We start from the raw sequence: 19,872 nt of genomic DNA, 5'->3' as shown, positions 1-19,872 counted from the left end.
GCTCGGTTCTACTCTGAGCCCCTGCCGGATGGCCGAGCTTCTCACCGAATCTCTAAGGGAGAGACGTTCCCAGCAGACCCTCACAATACGTGTGGGCCTGCCAGGTCTGACCGGCCTCCTCCCCCACCGGCGGAGCCAACTCACCACCAGGTGGTGATCAGTTGACAGCTCCGCCCCTCAGGGCCCCAGGGAGAAACAAATGGGAATGACCTATTCTTACTGGTTCCAGGTGGACATCCAGAGCAGAGGGGAGGATGCTGGCTGCGCTGCAGTGGTTGGGAGCTGGCCGCGGGCCGAGCAGGCCGGTAGGTGAACAGGAAGGTGTTAGGTCTTAGATGGAGTTAAAACACAAACTTCATGGAACATTTCTGGTTTATACGGCTCCTGATTTACATGAGAAAATATTTCATTTCTCGTGAATTGTGAACATAAATAACAGGAAAGACACTGAAGACATTAATTTGTCTTTAATTATGTCAGACAGAAATACAGTCATGAGGCCAGATTGGCACATTTGTTGTTTATGAAAATATCAAAGAACTCAAAATGTTTAAAAAGTGAATGTAAACTGGTTCAGTGAGAGGCTGCTGGCCTCAAACTGGTCCCAGCAGCTGGACATCAGTGGTTGGACTGGTGGACTACCTCAGTGAAGAGTAGAGGACATCTGGCTCTGCTGGAGACTCTGAAAACAAACACACACAGTTCCAGCTGCAGGAAACACAACTCCAGGAGAAAGGATTGGTGAGATACTTCTTCAGAGTCAGTGAAGGCAGTCAGCTGCTCCAGTTTAAGAAGCAGAAGGAAGAGCAGCACAGAAGCTCCCAGAGTCTGCTGGGAGTGTGTGTTTCAGCCTCCTGAAGAGAAGAACTGCCCCAGCAAAGCAGCTGTTTGTAACAGTGAACTGAAGCAGCTGCAGCTTTACTCTGTGCTGCTGCAGAGGCAGAGGTGGACCTGCACCTGCAGCGTGTTAAAGGCCTAAAAGCACTTTGGAAGCTTATAGAACGGCCTCAGTTCCCCAGTGAAAAGGGCTTCAGCCGGATGAAAGAGTACAAATGTTCCAAAGCATAGAGATAACCCATTCAGAGTTTTAGCAGCTGATACACACGGAGATCATGGAGACACATATACTTAGATATGAGATCAATAAGTGCTGCCAGCACACTGCACAGGACCCAAACTCTGAATGCTGAGCTGGAGTCAGGTTGGGTTATCTGAGCATAGAGGCTGGAAGCAGGGGGAACAGCTGACCTGCTTCTGTCCAGAGTTGGGAATAAAGAGCAGCTGTACCTCTGGTCCTGTTGGATCTGATGACTGTTTGTCCAGAAGTGAGGTGGTCTGTCCTGACTGCAGAGTAGACTGCAGCTGGATGGCTTTCTGCAACATGAAATACATCCAGATTATATCCCTGCAGGTAAAACTTTAACATCACTGCTGCTGGAGAAAACATTAGATTTACCTCCTGCAGCAGGATGAAGAAGACGTGATAAGACGTGCTGGTCCCACTCTGTATTACAGCAGAACCAGAGAACAATAACTGACAACAGCTGATGTTTCCTGTTGGATTTTTATTTGGGTAAAAAGAATAATGTGTTCACCTAAATGATTCATTCATTCATCTTCTTTGCCTCCTTTATCCATTGAAGGTGGCCTGGAGTCTATCCCAGCTGCCTCTGGGCAGGAGGTGAGGTGCACCCTGGACATGGGACCAGCTGACCTAATCTGCAGGTTAAGGATGCTGGGAGGACCCGGAGAGAACACAAGGGGGAACATGCTATAACTGAGGGAAACAATCCTTTAGAAGTCTTTCTTTTTGTGATGTAACCAGCAGATAACCAGCCTATAACCAGAAGATAACCATCAGATAACCTGCAGATAACCAGCAGATAACCAGCAGATAACCAGCAGATACCAGTCCAGTACCATAGTCAAGCCTCTTTTGGGGAAATTTGGAGTGAAACACTTGATTTATGTCAACAAAGTAACATTGACACGACTCAGCGAAAACCAACGAGGCTGAGACAGACAACGAAGGCGCTTCAGGATACTGTCGTCCACCACACCTTGGGACAGCATGTAGTTCCAGATAGCAAACACACGTTTTGTGTCTCTGTGTACTATCCGGTTCTGGATAACATGGTTGGAGATCAAACTGATTAAATTCAGTTTATATACATCTGCCATTTGTTGCCACCCCTCAAAAATTCATGAACCCAAAACATTTCATCCGGAGCCAAAAGCTTCCATCCAATTTGTATCATCAATCTACATTTATAAATAACTAAAGCTGACACATGAGTTTATTATTATTATTTTTTTTAATAGAATTATATTACGGTGGAATTCTGCAGTTAAAGAAAGAGGAAAACCTCCATTTAACCAGGAGTTACAGCAGATTAGATCTATAAGTTAGTGTAAATATAAATATATGTGGTGAAAAACACTAACTTCATGGTGGCACTGGAGGAAACTCAGGTATTCTGCAGAAGCACAGGAGTTCATCCCCTTCAGATCATGAATATCTGACGGTGATTCCTGCTTTTAAAAGAATCAATGAGAAATCCCACCAGTGAGACGACACTGCCACCAGGAGGTCAGATTGGAACATTACACTATTGTTTGGATCCAGCACTGTGTTCTTCAACAACCTTCAGTTTTACAGATCATTACGGAGGTGGAAAAACTAAACACAAACTACTGAAAAACACTGAAGCACAGAAGCAGCGCTCAGTGTGCTTTGGGAGCAGGAACCCCAGAAAGACTTCTGGGGACTGAGGGTATTTTCCTCATTTTTACGTCCCGTCATTCATTTGCCTTTTTCAAGCGCTTGTTATTACTTCTTTGAATTGGCTGATGTGAGAATTATTCATGCTGCTTCCTGATTTTGATTAGTTTCAGGTGTAGTCTGAGTAAGAGGAGAGAATAATGCAAAACAAGAAACTGCAGCACTGATCAGATACGGCTGGATCTCAACAGGAAACACTCCCTGAGAACCAGATCTAACGTGTGACTTCCACTGTGAGTCAGCTCAGTTACAAACTGGGTTTAACTTCTGAGGTTCGTCTCTGACTGAGGGACTGTCTCTGTCACGCTAACAGCCCCCCCGGCTGGCTCGCCATGTTTTGCCACGTATACACAACATGACGGGGTTCATTCGGGGGAGGTGACTTCACTGATGACCATCTGCATACAGGAAGACAGTCCTGCGTAACATTCAGTCGCTACAGCGACTGTCTTGCATTTCTGGTGGCTACTTCCTGTTCAGCCAGGACCGTAGCGCCAGTCGCTAACACACAAAAGTCACCGCTGATCACATCTTTAGGCCAAAGTGGGATTTGTCAGTGAGATTCTCCCACTGTGAGCGGCAGAAAGCGCTTTCTAAGAAACTCTTCAGGACATAATAGCTGTGGGGACGTAGTTACCACAAGAACACAATACAACTCCAAGTCTGTGTTGAACATTTTCCACTGAAATGCTCAGGGTACGCCAAACACAGTCAGCTTAAAACTAAAGGGAACAGAAACAGCCTGAAGCAGGTTTAAATGATCAGCGTTTCAGTTTGTAGATACAATCCAATAAAGTATAAGGGTGTCGTGTGCACACTCTGCCACCGGGTGTTCTGGGTAAGTTGTGTAGCCGTCGGGGAAGAAGAAGAAGAAGAGTTGTGGACTAAAACAACGTGAGCAGCGCATCTGAGATTACAGCAGAATGTCTGTTTGGTAAATCTGCTCAGTACCTGATTGTGTGAGTAACTGAGCAGTTGTAGAAGCAACAAACAGATCAGTTCAGTTTTCTCGTGTTAAACGGTTCAATTCAAAGTACCGTTAGCCTGCTTGGCTGCCTTTTCCCTCAGTGCAGCCATGACGTTTGGACTAAAATCCGTTCACACATCTGATTCCAACACAACAGACATTTGAAAGAGTTTCACAGCTTGAAGTTGAGCCTCGTGCCCTTTTAGTGTTGGAACAGCCTTAACTTTCAGCTTCAGTCATCAGCATCATACAGCTGTCTGGGAAGTACAGGGAACAACTCCAAACCTTTTTCAGACTGCGTTAAAGATTTCTGGGTCTTTGGGGAAGATGATAAGGGTCAACTTTCCCTCGTAACCAAACACACATTTTCTTCAAAAATATCTGTGTAGCAAGAACATGAAAAGCATGAGAAAAGTTAACATCTGACCTTTAATGAAATGCAGAACAATGAAATACAGACGAGTGTAAAGCTCGACTTCACATCAAACTGAAATGATATATTGCTTCTTCAGATGTTTACAGAAATACCCACAGCTGGTGCAAAGCTACTTTGTGGATCTTAACTTTAAACAAAACAAATATGTTCAGTATAACAGAATAAACATGTTTCTACTTTCAAACAGACTGCATTTTGTTCTGTCCATCAACTCGCAATTGATGCCATGTTTGTCTTGAACGTCGGGAGATCCGTCCCCAGTTAAAGCAATCCCAACAAATTATAAAGCACTTTCAATGGTTCTTCAAACATGTGCTCCCCACAGAACATTCAGAACTAAAGTCCTGACAAGAGAAGGTGGTAATCCACAAAGAAGATTTTTAATCTGAACAAAGGCAAGGCTTCTGATTGGTAAGGCAAGACAAGGCAATTTTATTTATAGAGCACAAGTCGTACATAAGGTAATTCAAAGTGCTTTACAGCTACATTAAATCACAAGAAGGCAATACAATCATTAAAAAGAAATAAAAAAATAAAAAACCCATTAAAAATAATCATTAATATCTGTGGCAGGGGGAAAAGGCCAGAATCAAATTTAAAACGTTGCAATTAAGAAAAGAAAAAGGGGGAATGGGCCTTCCCTGCTTACAGGATTACTACCATGCAGCTCAATTGAGACCTTTAGTCTGCCTGTGCTCACCTACATACAGTGCAGCATGGAAGGAAATAGAAGGAACAATGATAAAGGGAATTCCAATAACAGCTTTATTAAGTGACAATAAACTACAAGAGGAACAGGAGATCCCAGAGGACTCTATAGTAAGCAGCTCCCTGAAGTCCTAGCAGGAAATAGTCAAAATTTCCACAAAGAAGATTTTTAATCTGAATAAAAGGCAAGGCTTCTGATTGGTAGTTCCTGCTGCTGCTCCCAGGTGAATGTTTGCTTATCTGCCGTAAAAATTGTTGTTGATTTAAGCCAATCATTTCTCTGCAGTGTGACTACGTTGGTGTCTCTTTAGACTATCTAATCTAGTGAAAGCTGCCCCACACTGACCACAGCTGTATGGCTTCTCTCCTGTGTGAATACGTTGGTGTGTCTTTAGAACAGATAATCTAGTGAAAGCTGCCCCACACTGACCACAGCTGAAAGGCTTCTCTCCTGTGTGTATACGTTGGTGTGTCTTTAGACTACCTAATTCAGTGAAAGCTGCCCCACACTGACCACAGCTGAAAGGCTTCTCTCCTGTGTGAATACGTTGGTGTGTCTTTAGACTAGATAATTGAGTGAAAGCTGCCCCACACTGACCACAGCTGAAAGGCTTCTCTCCTGTGTGAATACGTTGGTGTGTCTTTAGACTACCCAATTGATTGAAAGCTGCCCCACACTGACCACAGCTGAAAGGCTTCTCTCCTGTGTGAATACGTTGGTGTGTCTTTAAAACAGATAATGTAGTGAAAGCTGCCCCACACTGACCACAGCTGTATGGCTTCTCTCCTGTGTGAATACGTTGGTGAGTCTTTAGATGACCTAATTCAGTGAAAGCTGCCCCACACTGGTCACAGCTGAAAGGCTTCTCTCCTGTGTGAATACGTTGGTGTTTCTTTAGATCAGATGATGTAGTGAAAGCTGCCCCACACTGACCACAGCTGAAAGGCTTCTCTCCTGTGTGAATACGTTGGTGTGTCTTTAGATGAGATGATGTAGTGAAAGCTGCCCCACACTGACCACAGCTGAAAGGCTTCTCTCCTGTGTGAATACGTTGGTGTGTCTTTAGATGAGATAATGCAGTGAAAGCTGCCCCACACTGGTCACAGCTGTATGGCTTCTCTCCAGTATGAATCCTCTGATGATACCTCAGATTTGATCGTTTGATAACTTTCCCACAGTCCTTACAGCAGTGCCATCTGGATCCCTCTTGGGCTCCATGTTTCTGCAATGACAGAGAGGAAGAAGACTTTGATCCTTTTGAAGTTCACACAAAAGATTTCTCTAAGCTAACCTACGCTAACCAACATATTCTAACTGGACCTGGACAGACCGAGCCACACGGGTCTCAATATCACAGATCAAACGTGAACGCTGAGGGTGTGTTTATAAGTGCCCTCAGCTATCAGCACTGTGCTCTGATGTGTTCTGCACACGTTCAGCTTTTTAAGCAGTAAACTCTTGCTTTTTGCTCTTTTACTAATTCTTTTTGTCATGATGAAACTCTGAAAAGGAACTTGAGCTACAATATTTCTAAATGATGGAAGGAACCAGAGTCTTGTCCAAGTTGTTCACTTAAACACCATGTAGAGGTTGGGCTGAAAAAGGTTGATGACCGCTGGTTTAAAGGAATAAAAGTAACAGAGGTGGTAATACATGACATTCTTTACACTAACCCTCTGTTCCAGCTTACAACTCAGAGGTCTGCAGCCATTCAGCTCAACAGCCATCAGGGAAACACAGTCCGTTTTAACTCAACCTTTGTTTCTCTTTGTTAAAACAACTCTACAAACCTGTCATCTAACCATTAAAGACCCAGAATATTACCACCACCAGGTTCAATTCATGTAACCCAGAGACTTTAAACACAAATAATGAAGATTAGCTCCTGAACCTCTCAAATCTGCAGACTGAGAGCCAGAAAACGTCCCACCACAACAATCTGCCTGCTGATTTTCTTCCAGCAGATCATTCAGCCTGCAGCACATGTTGAGTCTAAGCACATCTGGATCTGCAGCTCAGAGAGAGGAGATGAAACCAGGAAACACTTTGCTGTTTTTAACCAGGAAAAACACAAACTGAGCAAATGGAACATTTATTAAGTGACTCTAATATTGATATACTTGGAATATGTGAAAGTTGGTTGACACATTCATCATCATCTACAGCAGCTACCAGCATTCCAGGATATAATGTATTTAGAAAGGCTAGAGAAGCAGGGCGAGGTGGGGGAGTATTAATCTATGTCAGAGGGAAGTTTCAACATGAACTAATAAGGTGGCCTAAAGACGTTAACGCTGAGTGTATTGGTCTAAATGCATCACTCTGCTCTGCAATATCTTTTACTGTGATTTGTGTGGATCCACCTCAGCAAAGGATGTGTTTTATGATCATCTTCAGACAATCTTAAATCACTGCAACTCGAAGAAGGAAATCATCCTACTCGCTGATTTTAACATCAACTGGGACATCAAGTCAGGAAAAAAATTAAGAGGAAGCATGTAATGGCATCCACCAGAGGTCACTAGTTCTACTTCATACCCAAAAGCCAGCAACAATTCCTGAATGAGGAAATCCAAAATCTAGAAGGTCTAATATTCTGGAAAATAACGACATTGAGGCGACCTCAGATAACTTTATTAAAAAGTCAATGATATTATAACACACTTCACAAAAAAAAAAAAAAAAAATGTAAATCCAAGCAACATAGAAATAATCTGCCATGGTTGAACAATGAAATTATAAAATGAATGAAAAATAGAGATAAAGTCTTAAGGATGACCCGTAAGGTGAAAGCAGATTCTATATTGAGGCCATAAATGGGGCAAATGGTAATTAAAAGCTAATATGGAACAATCTAAATGAGTTATCTCCCCATCTTAGTGATCTACAGCTCCAGGTAAATGATGAGCTAACTGACAATCTGGAGATTACTGTGAGTTATCAATAGATTTTTCATTGGCTCAGTTGAGGAACTTGCGAAGCCCTTTAAATGCTCACATATTTCGTTTCTTTAATCTTAATGTTGTGTTCACTCCTCCCGGGAGGTTGTATATTTTGTTTAGATCGCATCGATTTGGGTCTTGACAAAAACCGGAAGTGATGTAGTTAAGAAAATAAAAACGGGATAAAACGGGAACTTCTTTGCCGTCATTAAAAGAAGCATACCAACGACATGAAACTCAATACTTTGACTTACATTCTGATACATTGCCCAACGCGGCAAGTTCATTTTGAACGTTGTAAACAATAGGGAAATGTGTTTTTCCTGCATGGGCTGTTTGGCAGATTAGCATTAAACTATTGAAATATACTAGCTGTTTCTAAGGGTTTTGTACGTTAGTGGCTAGTTAGCGAAATGCTAGCACTTGTTTTGTTCACCAAACAGATTGAGGATGATGTGTTCAAAGGGAAATTATATGTGGCTTATAATGTTGTAAAATGTGAGTTAAAGCCAGCTCAACTTTGGCTGTGATATGTTCATATGTTTTACTGTGAAGCTTTAAAATGTATGGTTTAAAATTTGTGTGTATTTGAATGCTAAAAAATGCTAAATATTGTAAATTCATTTCTTTACAGTTTAACCGGTTTGACCGTGTAATTCACAAGGCAATAAACAACAACAACAACAACAAAGACTACCATATGTTATGCGTAACAAAGTTAACCCTCTAACCGCCAAAGTCGCAGAATTGCGACATGACGTCAGCATAAACAAAACAGTCTGTAGATCAAATAAACGGGCTTTAAGGTGTTCAGTCTTCCTACCACTAGTTGGCAAACATGTTACCCTTTCAAACAAGACCAAGCTCACGTCATTTTGTAGTCATTTTGTAGTTCACATTGTCTTTATAAGACAGTGCAAAAAAGCCGCGCTGGCTCAGACACAGACGCAGTGATTCAGAGCAGACGTGCGAGTCGAATTTTTATTGTCAGCGAACTATTACTGAGTTTTTACACCATGGCTTGTAAGAAGTTGAACCGTGTGGAAGTATTGAGCATGCTATTTGCCGATTCCGACTCCGAAGGAGAGTTTTTACCTCTTGAGGATGAGGATCGGACGTGCACTCATGCTTCCCACGGTGAAACTTCCCCAGGCAATGGTGCCGGCATGCGAAGCGAGGCTGTTCTCCAAGAACACACTCCAACTCATTCTGTGCCGTTATCCAACCTAAATGGAGTGGGTGGTAGTGGGGAAGGCGGTCGCAGTGTCCGTAGAGGTGTTGGTCGAGGAATCAGGGGTGGGAGAAGTGGGTCTGCTGTCGCTAGCATGCGCGCTCTCCACCCAGCCCCCGGTGGTGCGGCTAGCCGCGGCGCACCTGTCCGCCAGCGCAATGATCCTGACATCGGATCACAAAATGTTCAAGCACAAACACACACTCCTTCTGTCCCTTTATCTGGCTTTTACGGGGTGGGTGGCAGTGGCGAGCGTGGCCGTAGTGTCCGTAGGAGAGGTGTTGGTCGTGGCAGCAGGGGAGTGAGAGGCCATAGCATTAGCCGTCCAGTGGGTGGCACCGCGGCGAGTAGCCGCTGCACTCCTCGTGTGCGTGGGAGGGGGAGACGACATGTTGGCAGAGATGTCACCGATGATAGTGGCTGGGTGCATTTGCCGAGAGAGGAAGAATATGAGGACTGGATGAAGTCATTTAGTGAGCCTGTTGGTTTTTTGGGTGAGGATGACTTGGCAAATGCTTCCCCCTTAGGTTTTCTCTCCCTCTTTCTCACTGACGACTTTTGGAACAACGGAGACAAATCGTTATGCGCGCCAGTATCTGTCCTCTCATGTGTTGTCACCTGTTTTAGTGTGTTTCTGCTATATGATGACATTTTACCACTTGTTTTATTATTGTATTCCTCATTCCTGATCATTATGAATAAGGTTGAACAGGTTAAAAAAAAAAAAAAAAAAATCAGTTCAATGTCTTCCACTTCTTGCATGTTTTCCTACCCTATGGTAATGATGACAGTATTTTACCACTTTCGCCTGTTTTATTGTTGGTTTCCTCCTTATGAATGATGGTAAAAGACAGAAAAATGAAAATAAGTTCAAACATCAAGTCAATATCCACCATTTCCTGAAAAAATATAGGCAACTTTTCGAATGTGTTTTCCTACTATATGGTAATGATGATATAGTAATATTTTACTACATTATTCTGTTTTATTGTTGCTTTCCTGTTCCCTGATCATTATAGATGATGATAAAAAGACAAAAAGAAAAAAAAAAGTTTTAAAAAAACAAGTTCATAATCACTCAATTCCAATATTTCCTGAACATAATGAGATTCAAAATGGCTGCCACCTGATGACGTCATAATATGCAAATTAGATCAATAATTTCATGCCCCACATAAACTATGGATCATGGGCAACATTTTTCTAATGTACAGTAGACATCTATCTTTAACCCCCTTTCAGCCACCAGCTTTTGAAATATTAATGTCAAAATCCAGTATTTTCAAAAAACAATCTTGGCGCCTAAAGGGTTAAACACGAGTGGCAACCATGTCTGAAGCCAAATATTCTGCAGGAATAAAGGACCTTACAACACTGAAAAGGAGGCGAGGACAAGCTAAAGCAGCTGTAACCAAGATGATAATGGCTGTGAATGTAAAAATCCGAGAAAACAAACCTGAAGAGTTGAAAGCAGCATTGGAAAGCCAAAATCATGATAGACTCACTGATGACATTGACAAAGAAGAGTTTGATGCCTATGAAAAGCTTATCTTGATGAGCGTTCATGATGTGCGTCATGAGGCTCTAGCCTGGCTGCATGAAGTGAAAGATGGAGCTGACAATCATCCAGATGTTGATGAAGAGTTAGACGTCACAAACCAAAATTTTGTGACGTCTAGATCCTAGATTTTAGATTCTAGAATGCGCCGCTGAGGGTGGCAGCTCGTTGGAGTAGCTCTGTACCTCACATTGAGATTTTTTCTTTTTTTCTAAATTTCATTCCTGTTTTTTTTGGAAGATATTGCATTTTTTGGACAACTGTTCCTTCCTGCCTTGGATGCTGTGAAGCTGGATTGATTTTTCCCAATACTTTTGTATATTTTGCTCTTTTGTTATGATGCATAACCATAGCGACAGGGTGGTTTACAACAGGGAGCAGCTGATTAACATTGAAAAAGCAGAAATAATTTGACAACTGAAGCCAGAAATCCCACTGGAATTGAAAAGGAGGCGTTGTGGATGCAGAGCAGGAGCAAAGAGGAGAGAAAGAAAGAAGAAGTTCAAACCATCTCTGCCATCCGTCATCATGGGCAATGTAAGATCGTTAGCTAACAAGTTGGATGAACTTCTAGCCTTGACAAGGACTCAGCAAGAATATCGGGAATGTAGCATTATGTGTTTTACTGAGACATGGCTGCAGGATCATATCCCAGACTCCGGCGTCTCTCTGCCGGGCTTCCTGACTGTGCGAGCGGATCGAGATTTGAAGAGTGGCGGGAAAAGGAGGGGGGATGGATTGGCGGTGCTTGTCGGCAACGGATGGTGTCACCCAGGACATGTTGCTGTGAGGAGTCGTCTCTGCAGTCCTGACATTGAACTATTGGCAGTAAGTTTTCGTCCATATTATTTGCCAAGAGAGTTCACCGGTGTTGTTTTGGTGGCTGTTTACATTCCACCCTCAGCTGTTGCCGACACTGCATGTGATGTCATCAGTTCCGTTGTTGCTAAGATACAGACACAACACCCCAATTCTTTTGTGGCAATATCTGGTGATTTTAATCATGCCTCACTCTCTGCTACACTGCCAACTTTTCAACAGTTTGTCAGCTGCTCTACCAGAGAAAACAAGACATTGGATTTGTTTTACACAAATGTCAAGGATTCATACATTTCCAAATCAAGACCTCCCCTGGGTAAATCAGATCACAACCTTGTTTTTCTCTGTTCAGCATATAAACCCCTTGTCCAGATACTACCTGTCACAAAAAGGACTGTTAGAAAGTGGTCACATGAAGCTGAAGAAGCCTTACAGGGTTGTTTTGATGCAACCGATTGGATTTCTCTTTGTAAGCCACATGGAGAGGACATTAATGCCATGACTGAGTGTGTGACTGACTATATAAACTTCTGTGTGGACAACACCATCCCCACCAGAACAGTGAGATGCTTCCCTAATAACAAACCCTGGATCACCAGTGAGCTAAAGGAACTATTGAACAAGAAAAAAAGAGCCTTTAGGGAGCGAGACAGGGAGTTACTGAGGAGTATACAGAAGCAGCTCAAAGTCAAGATCAGAGAGAGCAAGGAGGTGTATAGAAAGAAGCTTGAGAGTAAACTGCAGAGGAACAATATCAGAGATGTGTGGTCAGGAATGAAGAAGATCACAGGCCTCAAACAGAGGGAGGATCGGATGGATGGAAGTCTGGACGGAGCAAATGAGCTGAACACATTCTTCAACAGGTTCAGTTCAGGAACAAGCTCACCATCCTCCCCTCCTGTTCCCAGCCAAAGAGACATCCCACCCTCTGACCCACAGCTTTCTTGTAACATCTCCACCTCCACCTCAGTCATGGATTCTTCTGCTTCCACTGGTTTGTCTACAACCCAATCAGGAGATGCTGCTGTCCCCGTTGCCTCCCCCTCCCACTTCTCTGTTTCTAGAAGTCAGGTGAAGAGGCAGTTGGAGAGACTGAACCGGAACAAGGCTGCAGGTCCAGATGGTGTCAGCCCCTGAGTCCTGAAGGCCTGTGCAGAGCAGCTCTGTGGGATTCTGCAACACCTTTTCAACCTTAGCTTGACCCAAGAGAAGGTACCACTGTTGTGGAAGACATCCTGTCTGGTTCCGGTACCAAAGAAAACTCACCCTTCAGTCATCAATGACTACAGACCTGTTGCCCTGACATCCCACATCATGAAGGTCCTGGAGAGACTCCTGTTGACCCACCTGTGTAAGCAAACCAGCACATATCAGGACCCCCTGCAGTTTGCTTATCGCCATGGAGTTGGAGTTGAAGACGCTATCATACACCTGCTTCAACAAACCCACTGTCATGTGGACAAAGCAGGCAGCACTGTGAGGATCATGTTCTTTGATTTCTCCAGTGCATTTAACACAATCCAGCCTGATCTGCTTAGTCTGAAACTCCAGAAGACTCAGGTGGAGGCCTCAACAATCACTTGGATTAATGACTACCTGACAAACAGACCACAGTTTGTCAGACTGAAGAATTGTGTGTCTAACCAGGTGATCAGCAGCACAGGAGCACCACAGGGGACTGTACTCTCACCATTCCTTTTCACTTTGTACACTTCAGACTTCCAGTACAAGTCAGACTCCTGTCATCTACAGAAATATTCAGATGACTCTGCAGTTGTCGGGTATATCAGAGATGGACAAGAAGCTGAGTACAGAGAGCTGGTGGACCGCTTTGTGGCATGGTGTGGGAACAATCATCTCATCTTGAATGTTAACAAAACAAAAGGAGATGATTGTAGATTTCAGGAGAAACAGGGTCAGATCAAACCCTGTTTCCATCATGGGAGAAGAAGTGGAGGTGGTTGAGGAATATAAATACCTTGGTGTTCATGTGGACAACAGACTGGACTGGAGACACAACAGTGAAGCCATCTACAAGAAAGGACAGAGCAGACTGTACTTCTTGAGGAAGCTAAGGTCCTTCAAGGTTTGCAACAAGATGTTGCAGATCTTCTACAAGTCTGTTGTTGCGAGCGTCATTTCCTCTTGCGTCATCTGTTGGGGCAGCAGCATCAGAACCAGGGACCTAAAAAGACTCAACAACCTGATAAAGAAGGCTGGTTCTTTTCTGGGGACAACTGTTGAACCTCTGGAGACAATAATGCAAGGAAGGATTTTGCATAAAATCAAGAGAATTATGGACAACCCTGAACATCCTCTCCATGAGACTGTTATCGGAAAACAGAGTCTCTTCAGTCAAAGGCTTCTTCAGTTTGGATGCAAAACGGACCGCTACAGGAAATCTTTCCTGCCCACAGCCATCAGCATCTATAATAACTCCTTGATTTAATTGAGCTACATCAACATTTAATTTCCCTCTGGGATAAATAAAGTATTTTTGAATTTGAATTGAATTTGAAATGATTTAGTCAATGAACCTCAAGCCGACACAAATGATGAAAATTCTGTGTCAGGAGAGCAAGAGATGCTACAAGCTCTGCGAAAGAGGGAACAGGAAAACTTTGAAGTGCTGCTTCAACGCAACAAACAGGAGTTTGAACTGGAACTCCTGTGAATGCATCACAAGGCCGAGCTAGATGCACAGATGCTACACAATGAACAAAAGAAGCAAGCCCTGACTGCAGATTTCTATTCTCCACCGAGAGCTGGCAGGATCCCTGCAATGACACAACCGTCACTTTCACCAATATCTAGGGATTCATTATCACAATTGCTAGAGTTTTCAAGGCAGCAGTATCAAGTCCAAGTAGACTCTCTTAGGCTCCCACCAAGGGATATGGTCAAGTTTGATGGAGACCCCCCTCCAGTATTGGAAGTTCATGAGGCTTTTCACCACAATGGTTAACTCGTCTACACCAGTACACCGAAGGAAAGGCTCGAGATGCCATAAGTCACTGCTTATACATCCCCAATCCTAGTGCGGGTAGCAAGGAGGCACTTGAGCGACTAAGAACAAGATTCAGAAATCCTCATTCCATCTCACAAGCTTGGGTAGGAAAGGTTTTGAACTTTAAGGAGATAAGAGACAATGTGCAACTCAGAGACTTCGCAGACCAACTGAGAGGCTGTGAGGATACGCTTGCTGCCATGTGAGGAAGAGCTCAGTGGTCGCCGCACATTGGTTGAGATCATTGGCAAGCTACCATCAGACCTCAGGGCCAAATGGTTAAATAAGAACTATGAAATTACAAAAGAAGAACATCTTCCGAGACTTGACAACGTTGTCAGCTTCGTAGAGACAGAGACAGATAACACATCTCATGAACAACAAGATTTTTGTCTTTTTCATTTTAAGTGGGCCAAATCGCTTTTATTAAAAGTAAACTAATGAAAATTGCTGCTGTGATTTGATTCTTTTAATAAGCCATGTAACTTGCTATGATCCAAGGTGTTGAACAGGTGTGATACAGGTGTGTGGCCACAGCGTGCACATCTGATGCTGCTCACAGTGCTCCTCAGTGTGCTCAGGGAGCTGGTGTGTTTGCCCAGACACATGAAAATTAGAGGGAAGGCAGCTAAGTATGATGGAGTATCCCTCAATGACGTCCACTATTTTTGCCTCCCTTCATATCAATGCTAACAGCCACCTAGCGATAGCTGCAGCTGTTACGGTGTTTGCTGCTCGGAAGCAGGGGAGTGCTCGGTCTGCACTTCGGTCTGCACGGTTTACACAGCAGGCAGTGATACGAAGGGAGAGAAAATAGGGCCAAGCTATGTGAGGTCTGACTTTTTCTGGAGGGAGGGTTTGTGATGCAAATGTATTACTCTTTTGAATGCATATTGTTTTGAGAAGTAAAACGCTTTATTTTCGGGACCTTAGCAAACTGGCCAGACTACGTTCATCAACACCAAAACAAGGCTGGAACTCTGCTCACAGGACGCAGCAGGGGGTAAGAAGATGTTCATAAATGATGTTGCTGATATGGGATGTCATACAGCTTCATGTCAAAAGAGGTGAACTATCCCTTTAACTTTGATGTGAATCTTTGTTTGTTCTTTAGGTTTTTGTCATGGTGTATTGTCTGTATGTTTTTATGATACCTGCCTGAGGACAACGGATGAAATTTAGCAACTGTGCTAACTCCGGCATATTTACATGGATGCTTTGCTGATATGTTGATTAATGTGCAGAGTCCTAACCAAATAAATAAGAAATAAAATAAAAACCTCCTCCACACTGACCTGTGGCCCGGTGGACCCAGAGGATGAGCGGGCTCGTTTCCTGGTGGAGGGGTTCTGCTCCTGGTTCTGCTCCTGTTTCAGTTCTTGGTTCAGCTCCTGGTTCAGCTCCTGGTTCTGCTCCTGTTTCAGTTCTTGGTTCAGTTCTTGGTTCTGCTCCTGGTTCTGCTCCTGGTTCTGCTCCTGTTTCAGTTCTTGGTTCAGCTCCTGGTTCAGCTCCTGGTTCAGCTCCTGGTTCAGCTCCTGGTTCTGCTCCTGGTTCTGCTCCTGGTTCAGCTCCATTCTGGTCCGACTGATGGACTCTGCAACTGTCAGCACATACGATAAGATCCAGCTGTGGCGTGCAGCGTGTTAAACCACACCCACTTTTCTTCTTCTCTTGATAACCTTTCTGCACACATGTATACATGTATATATATATATGTGTATATATATATACATGTATACATACATACATTAAACATTGTATTTCAATGGGTAAAGGTAAAAAGCCTCAGGGTGCCTGTGCATCTTTGTTGGGTAATGCGTAGGATATTCAAGTCACGCGTAGCGGCGTAATTAGGGCCTGGAAATCGTATCTGCTACACCAAAATCGTGTATGTTGGCAGCTATGCTTTTATTTTATGTGAAGCACTTTGAATTGTTTTGTACATGGAATGTGCTACAAATAAATTTGATTTGATTTGATTTAGATAAACTGAAAACAGCTTTACAATGCAAAAATCGCAGTGAGGAGATAAGAAACAATAAAATGTCCAAAATAAATCCAGGAAGAACACAGTGTTTGAAACAAGACATTCATACAAATTGTTGCTGAAATAAGATTGAACAGCTCTCTTAAAGAGCTCAAATCAAACACACAAGCAGAGCGTTTAGGATATTTGCTCCTTTAATTGGAAAACCATCTGAAAAAATGTTCTACAAATTCAAACTTTATGATTTCCACCTGAAGCAGGACTGAGATCAGACAGACCATATGACAGAGGTTAAACTATCAGGATTGAATAGCACGGCAAGACAGTCAGACGTCAAACAATTTGTTACCATCTTAAAGTATTAAAGGTTAGCCTTTATTCTTATTAGGAGATATTAACTTGACTTTAAAAAAATGAGCTGCTCTAAATAATTCTCCTCTGCCTTTTTTCACCAATTCTGAGTTAATAGTTATCATCAATATTTAGATGTAAACTCATTAAACCATTTGACTATTTAACTCAATCATTTAACTATTTAACTGCAGCAGATCTATGAAACAATTAATATGCCCTCTTAATAAAGCAGCAAAGTGCTTTATAGAGGTTTAAATAAGTTTGGGTATTAGGAGATGAACAAAACCACAGCTGCAGTGAGGCTGAGTCATCACAAGACAAGTCAAGGTTTGTTTTTCTGGTGCATTTAAAAACAGTGAGCAGAGAGCAGCTTGGTGAGAGCCCAACAAAATCTATGCAGACACACAGTTAACTTGGGCTGAAGCTCTCCCTATGATGTTATTTAACCGGAGATTTACTCCAGATGCCACCATGAATGCTGTCAGGTTGTCCCACATGAAGCCTGGACAGGGAGAAGATGCCCTGTCCATACCCTGTTTTACCACAGCATGAACACTGGTGTGAATATGAGAAACAACTGAATAAAGCCAACTAACGTAACTAGTCCTCTTCTCTGTGGACGGGACCATACAAGGTAGCAGAAGCTCCATCAGATTGTGTAAAGAAAAAACTGAAAGAAAACTGGAGCTTTAAGATGCAGCTGCAGCCGGATGTGTCACACCGTCAGATGTCCGGCTGCTTGCTTCTGCTGGACCAGAGCAGACATCCCAAGTCTCCCGGCAGTTCCGGGAGACTCCCTGATATTGATAGTTAATCACGGATGCCCGCGAGTCGGATAAAATATCCCGGATTTTAGACTATGCGAGGGAGTGTTTTTTTGTTTTTTTTCAATGCGAGTGAGAGCGTGCAGGCAACACAATAACTCGTGCACCATGCGCGTTTCGACTGCGCAGGCACGAGAGAGAGAGTGGGGTGTGGGGAGAGGTTGCTTGTGAAACCTCTGCGTATCTGTCCAAAGCGATGTTCTGTTCAACGAGCGTTCAAGGCGACTGCTTGTCAGAGATTGGTTTAGTCAGCTGATTGGTTTACTAAGCCAATAACGTTCGTTGTGGGAGGGCTTCGATTTACTCTCTGACAGTCACCTAAGTTACCACTCAAAACTGTGCATCCTGCCAAATGGCAGAGGGTAAAAAACGAAAATATAAGACTCATTTTACAGCAGAATATACTAAAGTATATCCATGTCTAGTGAAGGTGAAGAATGATGACACCGTGGCGAGGTGCACTGTATGCAAATGTTATAAATTGGCTTTATTCTTAGACTTTATGTATTCATATTCTGTAGTTCTCTAGATAATCTATGTTACGGTAGACTCTGCTCATACAACGCAAATGTATGTCCAACACTTTAAGATGACGTAGCGGGATAAAATAACTGGGTCAGATAAAGCGTCTCTTAGGACAGATAGGTCTGGTGCAGTAGATGCACGCCTGAAACAACACTCACACACACACACACACATTGCTTATCACATCCAAAGAACATGACGAAGACGGTGGATGGCCTGCTCACAGCATGAGTAAATATTCAATGATGCGTCGTCAAATGTAGGTACAACCTCTGAGATAAGGGTGAACATAAATATGGAATGTTTCCAGATCTCGGGACTTGGTCGGACGGATTTCATGCGAGAACTCTGTCTCTCCAAGTCCAGCGCTGATACTTGACCTGTGACCTCCAATAAATACTTTGTTTAACTTAAGACTGCTCCAACTGGTTCTTGGGCTTCCAATATAAAGAATCGGGTCTAACACAATAGTGACCGTATTGCCCACGGCGAACTTAATGACTGTAAAACACGTGGAGGTAGGCTGAAGGCGCCATCATCTGCATTTTATTTCTGTAGGTTAGATGCTGTTATAAAATAAAGCAAAACGTATCAAATACTTATTTAAAGTATCAATACACATTTAGTTTCTAAATCTAACTAGCCAGCTACAGTATCTAACTATCTATATCCAGCCTGTCTAAGCCTTTTAAAAAATCCCCAATTTAATATGTTGATAAATAGGCAAAATTAGAGAACCCCAAAAATCAAATAGGGCATCTCCCTGAAATGAGTTTTTGGAACTTGGGATGTCTGCCAGAGGTCCGTAAAATGAGCTGAGTAAAGGCCCATTTATGCCCTACGTTAACTACGGAAACGGACGCTTTCACCCGGTTCCGGGGGTCGTTTCATCCGTCAGTTTGTCCGTAGGTCAAGAGCTTAGCAATCCGGTGAGCTCCGGGCGAAACGGAGCAATACCAGAGGAATTCGTGGGGGCAGTAGAGAGTCAGGAGCGTGTTGGCTCCGGAAGTTATGGAGGAAGAAGAAGAACGAAGAGTAGGAGATTAAAAAAATTTAAGATTTAAAAATGCCAGGTAATGGAGGAGAGGATTTGTGAGATGGTCAGGGGGTATATACATTTGTATGACTGCAACTTCCTCAATTGACGCCATGTTTCTCAAACCCGCGGCCGACAATGACTCAATATATAGCCTACCGCCCTCTAGAGGATTTCTTACGGACGTGCGCAATACGGACGGAGGCATAAACAGAAGCTCCGGGAGCAACGTATGGACCGGACAGACGAATTTCGTCCGGTTCCGTAGGGCATAAATCGGGCTTTACTTACCCACTCTGTGGAGCTTTCTTTGCGGTTTCCAGCTGATATCCAGCAGTCTGCGCTGACGGCCGATCTCTTCCTCGTACTGGACGATGGTTTTCTCAAACTCTGAGAATATTTCTTCGGCGGCAGCAGTTAGTCGCTGGCTGATAAACTCTCTCAGATGCTGAACTGAAGACATTGTTGCTGCTCACACTCAGATATTCAGCTCAGACACGCTAACACACCGTCCAGCAGCTGAGTCCCACACAGAGAAAACTGGCGGCCGGCTGCGGTATTTGCTTCCGGGGTCACAGGGTGGAGTTCCGGCCCAGAGGTCCTGGCTGCAGACCTCCACCAGAGAGTCTCTATCATGAGGAGAGGGAAAACTGGCGGCTATTTCCGGGTGGTACTGCACTCTAGGGGCGCCAACG

General features: G+C 43.4%; 1 protein-coding gene and 1 long non-coding RNA gene across 2 annotated transcripts; both read right to left on the bottom strand.

Annotated features, from left to right (window-relative positions):
* Window positions 1–505: 505 nt before the first annotated feature.
* LOC142369317 (uncharacterized) lies at window positions 506–1,778 on the bottom strand. The gene is made up of 3 exons (XR_012767578.1): window positions 1,596–1,778; window positions 1,288–1,374; window positions 506–682 (listed from the first exon to the last, which is right to left on the bottom strand). It is a non-coding gene; the product is annotated as an uncharacterized LOC142369317 (long non-coding RNA).
* Window positions 1,779–5,089: 3,311 nt separating this feature from the next.
* On the bottom strand, window positions 5,090–19,640 carry LOC142368727 (uncharacterized). The gene is made up of 3 exons (XM_075450914.1): window positions 19,469–19,640; window positions 9,300–9,487; window positions 5,090–6,116 (listed from the first exon to the last, which is right to left on the bottom strand). The coding sequence occupies exons 1-3, from the start codon at window positions 19,638–19,640 to the stop codon at window positions 5,166–5,168; spliced, it is 1,311 nt and encodes a 436-aa protein (XP_075307029.1). The 3' UTR covers window positions 5,090–5,165.
* Window positions 19,641–19,872: the final 232 nt, after the last annotated feature.

Source organism: Odontesthes bonariensis, chromosome 19 (assembly GCF_027942865.1).
Source record: "Odontesthes bonariensis isolate fOdoBon6 chromosome 19, fOdoBon6.hap1, whole genome shotgun sequence".
Lineage (NCBI taxonomy): Eukaryota > Metazoa > Chordata > Actinopteri > Atheriniformes > Atherinopsidae > Odontesthes > Odontesthes bonariensis.
The sequence above is the reverse complement of the archived record's forward strand: the minus strand, read 5'-3'. Positions and strand labels throughout refer to the sequence as shown.

What these genes read in the sequence shown, in the direction of transcription:
- LOC142368727 (XM_075450914.1), bottom strand. Translation starts at nt 19,640, where the DNA reads ATGTCTTCAGTTCAGCATCTGAGAGAGTTTATCAGCCAGCGACTAACT. An exon ending in AAGAAAGCTCCACAGAGTGG is followed by an intron (nt 9,488 to 19,468) that starts GTAAGTAAAGCC and finishes AAATGCACCCAG; the next exon opens with CCACTATCATCGGTGACATC. An exon ending in TCGCCACTGCCACCCACCCC is followed by an intron (nt 6,117 to 9,299) that starts GTAAAAGCCAGA and finishes CTGTCATTGCAG; the next exon opens with AAACATGGAGCCCAAGAGGG.